The sequence below is a fragment of the Euphorbia lathyris genome, chromosome 2, assembly GCF_963576675.1.
Source record: "Euphorbia lathyris chromosome 2, ddEupLath1.1, whole genome shotgun sequence".
NCBI lineage: Eukaryota > Viridiplantae > Streptophyta > Magnoliopsida > Malpighiales > Euphorbiaceae > Euphorbia > Euphorbia lathyris.
Window position 1 is genome coordinate 125,438 of NC_088911.1, and position 13,822 is coordinate 139,259.

Here is a 13,822-nt window from a genome sequence, read left to right on the forward strand (position 1 = left end):
TGTCAGTTTATGCTAAATATAAGGATTAAAAATCTAAAAAAATAACAAAATGACCAAATGGTTAACATTGATAATGGATAGAAATTTTATAATATATTTTTCAAAATAAAAGACTAACCTCTAAAAACATAGAGGACTGATAAATTTATTCTAGATATTATATTTAAGAAATTAAAATCAATTTGTCTTCATGCACAGTTACAATGTATTATGCATATTCCAAACAATCCATAAATAAATGCTTGATATATTTAAATTAAATATTTTTAATTATTTTTATAGACTTTTTTTATTGGTCAAGTTTGCTCAAGCCGTGGGGTTAGGGAATAATTGAATTTTTAGACTAATACAGTGGCTATATATTTAGTTGCAAATGTTTTATTTATCACAATTCCTTAAAACTTTTCTTCAGATCAATGGAGAAAATAAATTCTTTCTTAGTGATAGTTATATTGTGTTTTATGTGTTTCCTCAAATGTTTAGATGAAATCAGAGCCATAAGTGATATTAATACGGATGGAGATGCATTGCTTGCCTTGAAAGCTCATATTATAAATGATCCAAAAAATTTGTTATCATCCAACTGGTCTAAGGATACATCAATCTGCAATTGGATTGGTATTACTTGTGGTATTCGTCATCACAGAGTTAGAGGCATTCGACTCACAAATATGTCTTTAACAGGGACCATTCCTCCACAAATTGGAAACCTTTCATTTCTAGTAAATTTTTCTCTACTCAATAACTCCTTTCATGGCTTTCTACCTATTGAACTTTCCAATTTACACCGATTGAAGTTCCTTAAATTGGGATTCAATTTTTTCAATGGAGTTATCCCTTCATGGATTGGATCTTTCTCCCAACTTCAATATCTTTCTCTCGACTTTAATAAGTTCAAAGGTTAATTTCTTCTTTCCTTTATTTTTACCTTTTTCTATGTTGTAAAAAAATTTCAATCTTTAAGTCTAACTTGGTGGATTTGGTCTCACGTACAAAACATTGCAAACCTATTTAATTTCAAGTTTCATTAATTGAAAATGTGTTTTTTTTAATATGTAATTTCATGTTCTGACCATCCTACAACATCTAACGTTCTCGCCATCCTATAAGGTATGAAATTGCATATCATCTATTAATGCAAAAAAATCATATGCCATTAACGAGGATTGAAATTACATTGTTTTATATATAGATGCTAAATTTATTCCCCAATAACCATAAAACTAAATCTGTTTTTTTTTTTCTAAACTAAGAATCACAAAAGAAATTAACACTTGAGTAATTTTATCTGATAAATTATAGTATATTTTTTAGAAGGCGGATGTTTAATTGTACTAAATTATTTGTCAAAAATCCGCATTATTTGCAGTTGAATTATTTGCAAAAATAATAAAATAAAATAAATACATACGCAGATAAAAATATTCTCAGTTTTAACATTATCTGAAAAAAAATGCTACCATAAAAAAACCACTCATATCATAATTGTCACAAAAACAATTCTACAATCCTCCAAATTTTAAAAGTGAAATCATAGTTGTTTTGATTTTTTTTTTTTAAATTTCCGTTGAAATAAATAAATATTAAACCATCATTTCATATGAGACTTAAACTAAAAATTTGGCTGTCAATTTATCCAAAATTTTATTATTGATTGGTGCAATTTCACCCAATTTAAATGGAGACTTAGCATAATTGTTATTTTATTAGCACGTGATAATATTTTGACACTTAAAATTGATAACGTTTAGTTTAGAGGTTTTTTCATTTATTTCTCTTTTTTAATCTAATTAATTATTTTGACATAAGAGAGTTTATGTTACAAATAAACTTCAAGACGTGTGACATGTCGAGCTCATATGTCAAAATATCATGGCAAAAAGCATCCTGAGGCCCCTGATCTTTCATTGTTTGGTGCATTAAGCCCTCGATCTTTTATTTAGACACATTGAGCCCCTGATCTTTCACCATTTGGTGCATTAAGCCCTCGATCTTTCATTTAGACACATTAAACCCTTGATCTTTCATATATGGGTGTATTAGGTCCTTTCATAAATCAATTAATATATAGGTTTATTAAGGGCATGTTTGGTGTGACAACAAATGATATTCTAAAAATAACAAATTCTAAAATAAAAAATATATTATACAAATTAATAAAAATAATTTAAATAAAAAATAAAAAATTTATTGAACACAATAAAACCTTGTTTTTCGATAATTATGTTCTAAAAATAAAAATAATGTTAAAATTGAAGCACATTTTGTGGAAATAAGAAGGGTAATTTTATCAATAATAAGTAACTACAAGCAACTGTTCATGAAAAGAGCTTTTCGTGAAAAGCTCCAAAATGTTGCAGTGTCCAGAGAAAATGCGAAACGCTACAGTTATATAAACCTAACCAAACATACCCTTAATAAACCTATATATTAATTGATTTACAGAAGGGCCTAATACACCCATATATAAAAGATCAAGGGCTCAATGTGTCTAAATGAAAGATCAAGGGCTTAATGCACCAAATGATGAAAGATCAGGGGCTTAATGTGTCTAAATAAAAGATCGAGGGCTTAATGCATCAAACAATGAAAGATCAGGGGCCTCAGGATGCTTTTTGCCAAATATCATTACATATAAGGGGTAATAAAGTTTTTGTCAAATTTCCATCTAAATTATGTGAAATTTCATCAATTGGGATATTTCATAGGCCAAATATGACCGAATAACATATAAGGGACCAAATGATAAAATTTTGAATAGGTCAGGAGCTTAATAACGCCTTAAGACTTTCATATATTAATTTTAATGCATTGATACAGGTGGAATTCCACTACAAATATGTAACTTAACAAATCTCCGTCGTCTTTACTTGGGAAGTAATAATCTTGAAGGTCAGTATGTCTAATATGAAATTATTATTTATATTACTCATAATTATTATCTTCACTTCGATTATTGGACTTTTTCATAAATGATCTAACATATGTAATCTTTCATCAAATATGTTTACTCGTATTCGTACTTTAGAATTCTTGTATTTGAGTGTCAACTCATTCACTGGTCCATGCTCATCACACCAATGACGAGATGTTGGGATCTAAACAGTCATTTGCCTTTGTATGTTGTACCTGTGTTGGAAGCACTGCTTAGGATACACTCTGACGGTCAAGTTAGTAATAAACTGGTATAAAGAGTATAGTAGTAAAGTAGAGGGAAAAAATCGGATCTTTTATTCTGAAGTAAGATTCTCTTATTTATATGACTAGAACAGGGACGAGAAAATTCCTTACTCTCCCTAGTCTTTCTCAGGCCTCGATCATGTTAGCTTGCCTCAAGGCGACTGCGTAAGATGCAAACTTTTACATATTTTAAGCTTGTTTTTCAAGCATTTTCAAAACTTATATTTTGGCTTTAACAATTTTAAAGGTAATTATAACATTATAGCATTCATTTTCTCTTAGAATTTGATCGAAGATAATTATTATGGAAAAAAACATCTTGAGGTTCCCAATCATTCTAATTTTGATGTACTAAGTTCTCAAACTTTTATTTTTGGTCATGTTAAGCCCTTGATAACCAAAAAGTCATCTTTTATATAAAACCCGATTAATGGAGCATTATTCAATTTATATGCATTCAAATTTTTATTTATAATAGTTCAAAGTTTTTTTATATGTGTGATGTGGTTGTAGAAAAACTATAAAGCTTTTATTTTAATTTGTAAAAAATATAATTTCAGACACAAATAATTAACTAATTTGACAACTAAGGGACTTAATGTGATTTTTTTTTCAAAAAATTGAGGGCTTAATGTGAAAAACTTAAAGGCAAGTTGACATACAATATGAATCTCCTTTAACGTTTTCTTATACATCAGTATATTAAAAATACACTAATTGGCCTAAAAAGATTTTGAATTTTTATTCAGAATCTAGAAAAGAAAATATAGCACATGAAGGGGAAATAGAAGCTAACTAAAGAAGCATATTCCATCAATATATATGTTATATTTGGTCTCTACAATTACCTTTTTTAGTTGACCATAGATTTCACTAAGCAAAATAATTAGACAAGGATATATATTTTATCTCCAACAAAAGTTTCTAAAGCGATAAAATGTTTTTGCAGAAATCAATAAAATTAAATTTCTATAGTCTTAAGAACTAAGAATGACTAATTTTAAATTTAATGGAATTGCATAAATTACTAAAGGAATCGGGTTCTCCAAAATAGAGGATTTTCTATACAAAAGTTGACATGTGCTGTATAGCTCACAACACATTGACAAGTTAAAAAATCATTTCATTTCATTTATTTATATATCAATTTTTATGTGGACGGTCCCTCATTTATGTTAGAAGACCCGATACCTTTAATAACTTATCATATAACAGAGTCAAATTTATCATATCAATTCTCTTATTTCATTACAAAAATATATACTCCCTCTATTCTAATTGTAATACACTCAGCTAAATGTGTTTTAGCAATATGCATATACTGTTTTTAGTACAAAATTGGATCCAACTATCAATCCACATGTGAAAGATTTGACTGACATGTTGTAGATAACATAGTTTCTATGACTATGAATAAAAAAAATTGAATAAATATTTTAAATTCATACATAAACTATAACTCCGCATATATATATATACACTTGCAGTTACATATTCTACTTACAATCACATATATTATTTAAATAAATGAATTAGACTAGTTAGTTATAAATTTATTCTTTGTTTCATTATTACAGGAGAAATTCCAAAATCCATTGGTAATCTTATAAATTTGGAGATATTATCTATAAGAAGAAATTTCATTGGTGGTAAAATTCCTTTATCTATTGGAAATCTTACCAAGCTAAGGGCTATTGACTTCGATGAAAACAAGTTGGCAGGTATATATTCATACTCATATGTTAAATTAGAATTAATCTAAATACAATCTTTACTATTTTTTCAATGCAAGAAATTTCTATTAGTAAAACTTGGCTATCAAATTACTATTTTATATCAAAGTATTAAATCTTCATACATACTTGCATTTACATACTTAAAAGGTTTCATACATCTTTAACCCTTTATACTTGTCCAAAAAAGTTAATTATCTCATGTACTTTGAAAAAAGTTCTATTTAATCTTTAAACTTGCTTAAAGTGAAAATTGACGCTCTGAAAATTACCTACTAGACTGCTAAACTTTCTTAAAATTATTTAAAGGTGCGTTCAACCAGTTGCTTTTGTGATTTACATTTTTTCAACACACACACACACACACATATATATATATATATATATAGGGGTGAGATCCAGTGAGACAATGAGTTGTGGTATGGCAAGGAATTTATGATGTGACTTAATAAAACTACGTAGTTTTTATGATAATTGAAAATGATAAGGTGTCAAATTTGTAAATAAAAAGAAACACAGGAGAGAGAAAATTATTTTATTTCTTTTCTTTAAAATATATTTTCCCAACCCTCCTAACATCGTTTTTCAAAAAATTTTATACTGTTAGACCCGTCTAAATTAGACGGTCATTTTGAGATCCCTGAAGCTCAGGTAAAAATATTTCCGGTGAACGGAATCTGACGATTAGGTGGCGTTTTTCGGTGAGAAAACAAAAAGTATCCAGAAAATTCTCAAAACGTTCCAAAAAATGCAAAACATTATTCTGAGAAACTTTAATTCTTGAGTCAACATGGGCTTTCCTACGGTTTAGTCCCAATAAAACGTTTTTCTTAATTTTATCCAATTTACATGTTTCAACAATTTATTGGGTCAAAACCGTAATGAATCTTGCTTTGAGCCAAGAATTAAAGTTTCTTAAAATTATGTTTTACATGTTTTCGAATTTTTTGATAATTTTATGGATAGGTATCTGGTCTTTCCTTTCAGTACTATGTGTTGGAAAAACCAGCACATACCGCTGGACGCCAGCACGTTGTTCTAAACCAGTGCACAAATTGTTCTAATTAGTGTACCAATTGTTTCAAATCAGTGTATCAATTGTTCCAATAAAATAATTATATTGTTCCAACAGAATTCTTAAATTATTCCAACAAAATACTTATATAGTTTCGACAGTGTACGAAATTGTTCCAAATCAGTATACCATTTATTTCAACATAATACTTATATTGTTCCAACAGAATAAATCAGGGTGTCAATTGTTCCAATAAAATAGTTATATTGTTCTATCATAATACTTATATTATTCCAAATCAATTTTATTATCTATTGTCTTCAATTTCATTTTTGTTTTTTAGTATTTAATATAGTATTTTCAAATTTATATTAGTTATATTATTTAGAAAATAATTTTAATCCTTAAAAGTTATTGAAAATAAAAAATTACCCTTAAAAATCAATAAATAATTTTCCTTAATTTTATCTATTTTACATATTTCAATAATTTATTAGGACTAAACCGTAAGGAATCTCACTTTGACCCAAGAATTAAAGTTTCTCATAATAATGTTTTACATTTTTTGGAACTCTTTGAGAATTTTTGGGACACTTTTGTTTTCTCACCGAAAAACGCTCACCTAATCGTCGGATTCCGTTGATTTAGGACTAAACCGTAAGGAATATCACTTTAAGTTAAGAATTAAAGTTTATCAGAATGATGTTTTACATTTTCTGTAATTTTTTAAAAATTTTCTGGGCATTTTGTTTTCTCACAGAAAAACAAATCGCCGAAATTTTTTTTACCTAAGCTTCTGGGATCTTAAAATGACCGTATAATTAAGACGAGTCTAATGGTATAATTTTTTTTTGAAAAACGATGTTGGAAAATTCGGAAAAATGCATTTTAAAGAAATGAAATAAACACAATTTTGTTTTTCATTTTATTTACAATACTTAATTACAAACTTGGTATTTGTTCACACCATAAGACTTGTCTCACCATAAGAAATCTGTCACACTAGATCTCTCTCTCTATATATATATATATAAACAGAACAAGCCATTTTCTTCGAAGAAAAGAATAAGCCCTACGCAATTAATTTTGGGAAAATTACAGGAAAATGACAATTTTAAAAAGTATCTACAACTTTGTCAATCACCTATTTTAATTTTGTCAAACATAGGCAGTTAAAGGAAAACTTTTTTTCTCTCCGCCAATTCATAACCCATTTAAAATATTAATTTGACATTTTTAAGATAAAGATTCATACTTTTGATATATTAAGAATAAAATTACCAACATAGATAAAACAATAATATTATTATAATTTATGATTTTCATGTAAAGAACCCATTAATTTTCAAGTCCGTAATTTAAAAAATTGTCTTTATGATTTACATTTTTCCAAATTATATATATATAATATAAATAAGAAGATATTATAACATATATAATTTAGCTTATATGTTAATTAACCAACACAAGATCAAAGAGAAAAGGAGATGAATGAAATTAATCAATCGACGGAAGCCGTATGAATTCTTGTCCACGAACTAGGGGATGCGAATTCTTTTTCTCTCTCTAGATGTAGGTTTCGAAAATCACATAGAGGAGAGGGTTAGGGCTTAGTCGAAATTCACACATTAGGGGGTATATATAATAACTTGTATCTAAACCCTAGTTAGATAGGAATATGTTACTTAATAGGAATTCAATTCGGAATAGGATTCCTAATTATTATCTTATAATATATCTAATATATTTAGGATAATAATAAATAACCTAATTGGATAATAATAGGAGTATATTAATCTAATTAAAACTCCTAATTTAATTATCTCTCTTAATTAATTTAATTCACAAACCTAATCAAATTAGGATTAAGGGTATTAAAATAATTCCTAACTTATTATATACAAATTTCGGCCTCCCCTAATTAAATGGGCCTTACTGGGCTCATTTGGGCTTCCATCTATTAATGACATCCATCTCTCTTTTGGTTCCAAGTCTTATGTGTGATCCATTAGGTTCTTACTACTTCTGGCCGTATGCAACTATTAAATTAATTTCTTTAAGAATTATATTTAATCCTTGCATAACGGAATGATGCACTGAGTATGTTATTGGCAAGTCTGTAATCATTCCCCCAGAGTCCGTTAAGAAGACAGGTTGATTCTGTCGTTAACCCTTCCGTATTAGTTACAGTATAATTCGATCCTTTATCAACTATATCCTTGAACTGAATCTTATGACTATGGATGATGTCAAGTCACATATAGCGAGACGTTCGTTTTACTTGTTAAGGCCGAGTCAACTCAAAAAGACAGGTTAAGTGAAATCTGTATTTCAAGTCTTAAGCTATCACCTTGCAAGGATTTAGAGTCGAGTCTTCCACAAGCGATCCTTGGATATATCTCCCATTAATCGGGAGTGATAAATGCTCAATCCAATGTATAACTACCCTGACATTACTTCCTGTGACACCCAATCTTTGCAGTTCACACCCCAGAGTCATCTCTGTTAAGGATCGTGGGACCGTAGGATCAAAGTCTCACATTCAGTAATTCAGGATGACCAATTAACATTCCTTTGAGTCTAAGGATTACTTATACCTATTAATACCAATGAGATGAACATGTGACAAGGATGAATCTATCCATCCTGTTATCTCAAATCGGATCCCCAATCCTAATGAACGACGTTTCATCGGATCTATGTAACTGTCCAGATATCTATATATATGAAGCTTGTGAGATCAGCTTTCTGTCCGACAGAAGACATTGTTACATACAAGTCTCAACAGTGATATATCAATCCTAAACATATCACTTGACTTGGGGTGGTTTTAAGTTTATTAGTTTATTATAAAGTTTTGTCTCACTTCATGCTTGTATGAACACTTTATAATCACTTTAAACAAACTTACGGATTTCCTTTTATTAGACTTTATTTAGTGCTTAAAAGGGATTGCCTTTATATAGTTATGAAACATATATCTCATTAAAACAAATGATATAAAGAACAATTCATTTACATTAAGTTTGTATCCTGCAACAATTGTCTATAGGACACTAAACCCAACATTAGCTTGTACTCTTCCTATGTACTAGGCTTGGTTGTATTTCATCTAATCACTTTCCATATTTATAATTTATGATTTATAATCTCTATTTCCCTTTATGTGTTAATGTTTTTTGCTTGTTTTGATATTGATAATTGATTATTGTGTAGGAGAACGCGATTACCGCCGCCATTCGGGCTATCTTTAGGGAGTTATATAGGTGTTGCCTTACCGAAAGTGACAAACCGAAAACCGTAGGAATTGACAAGCCACGGAACTTACGGGCCCTAGTTTCTAATTCCCCCACATTAGACACGCCTTTACTAGGAATCACGTAGTCTAAGTGCTTCACGGGTCGGTTCCACTACACTTGGTCGTCTTTGCAAGAGTAAACTATTATCCGTATACATTTAGAGTCATTATTTATCATGGTTATAACTTATCATATTCATCCCACTTCATAGAGTTTTAGCTACATAAATCTGTGTCGCCAATAGTGAGAAATAGTGTGTAGTTGTGTCTTACTTAACCCCAAAGTAATTACCGCTTAAATAACATACGAAACCGAGTCGTCTAATACTTGTAGTTATAAATCCCGTGGATTCGATACCCGGTCTTAACCGGATTATTACTTGATACGACGGGGTACACTTGCCCCTAATTATTTCTTACAATATCAGAAAGCAAGAAGGCCAAGGAAAGAAAAAAGCTACCTTTCCATGGAGTAGAAAAGTTTAGCCGATAAAATCTCAATCCTTACGGTATACCTATTTATCAATTTACACATGCTTTTCATGAATCTTCTTGTTCCCTCTGTGTATAATCATGTTACTAATTAGTTTATTACTCACTTAATTATGTATTAGGATAAATAATTAAATTTTAGTTAGAGCTTACAATTTGCGAACTACTTTGCTCTGGTGAAATGTTCCCTTTTTATTTTGTGTCTTTTTCTTAGATCTAGCTGGTCACTATCAGTGGCGGATCCAAGAATCGACATCCAAGGGGGCTGATTTTAGTCTGATTATTGGGAGTAATTTTTCGAAGTCGAGTCTGTTAGGGGTGGAAATTTTTTTTTTAGCTTTTAGCACACTTAAACTTTATGGTTTTGGTATGTTAGCTAAAAATTGTAACATTTTCACATTTTTTTTTATTTTTAGCTATAATTTTTTTATAATTTTCATAAAATTTAATTTAGAAATTAAGTTAAATTGAATCTCAAAATAAGAAATTGATTTGTTTTATAGAAAAGAGATAATAAATTCTTAAAAAAAGAGATATAATAAAAATAACCTCATATCAAAACAAAAAATGAGTTTGGTGTGGTTTAAACCCATGACCTCTCACCTTAAAACAAGGCTCTTAACCAACTCAACTATTTTAAACTTTTGAGATAATACTACATAGGTTAAATATATACTAATATTTTGAGGGGCTACACGGGACAAAAATAACGATACTCAAGGGCGGAGCCGATGGCCGGGGGCTTCAGCCCCCGGGCTCTGGGCTGGATCTGCACCTGGTCACTGTAGCACTAACCGGGTATCTGATGCCTAGAATTAGGATTATAAATTAATAAAATTTAATTAGTTCCAACAAAATCTTCTGATTAATTTAATTAAGACTTATGAAAAAGTTAATTAGTGAATTATCATAGCATAGGATGGAATATGAGTTGGAATAAGGCACAATGGTTTGAAATCATAAAAATAACATAAAAAGACTTACATTTGAAGACATGTTTTAAAGTGTCATAGATGCAAGAAATCAATTGTGTGGCTGAAACTTCCTGCTGGTCCTGCCTGAAAATTCAATCCTATATTCATATTTTTGATTGTTGTGTCTTGCTTAAGAGATGGAATAGAGGTTCTAGCCGTTGCAGTATGCAATTCAATGTTAGGATGCAGTAGGTCTTGTGGTTTAATCTATTTGGCCACTAGGAGCTTATTGATACTGCAAAAGCTCACTTTGTGCTCCTTGTGAATTTGATTTATGTTAGGAGGACAGATGATATATTTGCTAACATATAGGTAAGAGGAAGGCAGGAAGCTAACCTGTGAACCTATGTTGCACGCAAACTCTCCTTCATTAGCGTTTCTCTTTCCATTTTCGTTTCTTTTTAGTTTTCTAGCTATATTTTCTAGAAATAACGATTTCCTGGTGTCATTTTCTAGTTTGGGTTTGGGTTTGGGTTTCCATGCAATATAGATATGAACATTAGGATGGAATATGCATTTTTTGCGAAAAGATAAAGCAATAAAATATATTCCTGAGTTAGAATTCAAAGTTATGTATGTATCAATTTGAGGTGCAGCGGTCTATGCAAATTTTGATTTTAGAAAGTCTGGGTATTTCTCATCTTTTCTTAATTGTGTTAAAAGGAATGGATTACTAAAACCTGGAGATAATATATCCTTATTTCCTTTTCAGAGTAACCTATAATGGAAGAGGTAAATCACATGCCTGGTGAAGCCTACAATGACCGACCTGAGAGACCTTTCAATCGTGGCCCTCCTTTGCCACGTCCGCCTCGGCACCCTGCAATGCTGGAGGATAAACTAGAAATGCAGAGGGTTGAAATTCACAGTCTCGTTGTTGACAACGGTAGGCTGATGAAAGATCGGATGGCTCTTCAGCAAGAACTTGGTGTTGCTAAAAAGGAACTTATTGAGAAAGGCTTGAAGCTAGAAGCTGATCTTCCGAAAATTGAGGGCGTGAAGAATGAAGCTGCACAACTCCGTGCAGAAGTTGAGAAAGCAAATAGTTTGAAGCAAGAGCTGCTTGGGAAAATTCAGTCACTCAAACAAGATCTTGCAAGATCGCAAGCTGATAATCAGCAGATTCCTCATTTGCAGGGTGAGATTGAGAGCCTGCACCAGGAGCTTATGTATGCTAGGTTTGTGTTTGGATTGCTTTTTAATTCATATTAGTCTAATACATTTTGCTCAAAGAATTTTTTCATTGCAATCCTTTATCAGAACTTTAAAAAGTCATCATAATAAATCTGAAAATTGAACTTTGTGTTTCAGAAATGCTATGGATTATGAAAAGAAAGCAAACATTGGGTTTATGGAGCAGATACAAGCAATGGAGATGAACATGGTTTCCATGGCTCGTGAAGTTGAAAGTCTACGGGCAGAACTTGCGAGTATAACTATCACACATTTCCTTTTAGAAGATTAATTTTAAATGTGAGTTCCTTTTGATTGCTTTGCATGTTAATTGATTTCTGCTATTTATTTTATGATTTAAGGCAGAAATTATGGGATGATATATGGTAACCCTGAGGGATCTCCTGCTCCTTATCGGGCTTACATGGTATGATCACTAATTGTTTTCAATTTGGCTTCTGTTTTTTATATTTTGTATTATCATTATGCTCCATATTTCTCTTCACAGGGTGCTCATGGTCCTGCTTGGTGGGGGTATGGCCCGCAAGTCTGGCGGTTGAGATAGTTTCTGCTTGGTGGGCATATCTAAATGTTGGAGAATTACCTTAAGGCATTTTTTACAGTAGTACATGATTTCGTTGCTCTTGGTTAGAGCTTTAATTTTTAATTATCTATACTCTATTAAATGAGTGTCTAATGGAAACTTATCAGTTATGCCCAACAATGCATATCAAGTGATTAGCAGAACAAATTTATATAAGCTGACATTTTTAAAGAGTGGAGTGTTTGTGGTGTTTGTATTATTGCATAGATACTTCCTCAAAATATTGGACATCTAAGTTAGTGGAGGTTTCTCTTCTCTTTTTCTGTGAAGTGGAGGTTTCTTCAGTATCAAACTTTGTTGACATGCTAGAAAAAGAAAGAGTATCTAAGTCTGGTGTTTGTTCTCTGCAACATCTCTATTTTCAGTTTAAGGAAATAAAAAGATGACATTGAATTTCCGCTCTTCCAAACTTCTATCTTGTCCGTTTTTGGCATCCTAATAGTTAATGGTGTTTCTCATTTCTACCATTAAGCTTGTTTTTTAAGGTTCATGAAATTATGTTTATTACCCACATAGGAATATATGGACTTTTGGAATATTTGATGGTTGGATTAGTTTGTTCCAACATCACATATATATTTAATAGGCCTAAAACTCATTTGACTCTCAACCTAAGGTTTCAAAATCAATTAGGACTTTAAATTATCAATGATGATCTTAAATTAAGCAAAAAAAATCATCAATGGAGTATCAATCTTAAATAAAAATCATCAATGAAGTCTCACAGATCATTACATTTCTAATCAGATAGTCATAATTTTTGATTTTAGGATAGGATAGAGACTCAATTAATAATTTTTTTAATACAGAGATATAATTGATGACTTTCATAGTTTAACGTTAACTTTGGAACTTTAATTTAGAGACTCAAATGAGTGCTATGTCTATTAAATAGTTCAATTCTTTATGTTGTTTTATCAGGTCATCAAATACTCCTAAATGAAAAGAGTGGATGGGAGAGTTCATTAAGCTTTTCAACACAAGCATATGGTCACAAATTTTGTTCATTATGTATATTGATAAAACAATGGGAAAATATAAAATCAAACCTTGTGGATTTAAAAGTTTACAAACAGACGTATCTAATTTATGAATTTTGCAGTTAAAGGATATATGAGTCAATTTTTCGACAAAACAATTTGTGATTTAGTTGATTTATAAAATTAGACCGTGTATTTTCGATAATTTGTAAAGTAAATCTTTTCAATTGCTCATAATTATTCATTTTCAGTTAAATAGTCACGATACTAATTTTTCCCACCGTTAAAAATGGATAGATAAACTAAAGGCTTAATATATACGCATCTCCCTGAACTTGTCCCTTTTTTCATTTTACCCCCTAAACTTAAGGGA

The 13,822-nt window shown here is 30.4% G+C and overlaps 1 protein-coding gene across 8 annotated transcripts; it reads left to right on the plus strand.

The window, feature by feature from the left end:
• The first annotated feature begins 371 nt into the window (after window positions 1–371).
• On the plus strand, window positions 372–12,878 carry LOC136220706 (protein FLX-like 3). 8 transcript variants are annotated; one of them, XM_066008501.1, is made up of 8 exons: window positions 372–900; window positions 2,821–2,892; window positions 4,758–4,901; window positions 9,145–9,735; window positions 11,405–11,870; window positions 12,004–12,122; window positions 12,228–12,292; window positions 12,374–12,878. In XM_066008501.1, exons 5-8 carry the CDS (start codon window positions 11,416–11,418, stop codon window positions 12,428–12,430), a joined length of 696 nt encoding a protein of 231 aa, XP_065864573.1. In that variant the 5' UTR covers window positions 372–900; window positions 2,821–2,892; window positions 4,758–4,901; window positions 9,145–9,735; window positions 11,405–11,415; the 3' UTR covers window positions 12,431–12,878. The 8 variants fall into 8 exon arrangements, 7 of the variants coding, with proteins under 7 accessions (XP_065864573.1, XP_065864574.1, XP_065864572.1 ...); XM_066008502.1 differs by lacking the exon at window positions 9,145–9,735 and adding an exon at window positions 3,273–3,345 and having other exon boundaries at window positions 373–900; XM_066008500.1 differs by lacking the exon at window positions 9,145–9,735 and having other exon boundaries at window positions 374–900.
• The last annotated feature ends 944 nt before the right edge of the window (window positions 12,879–13,822 follow it).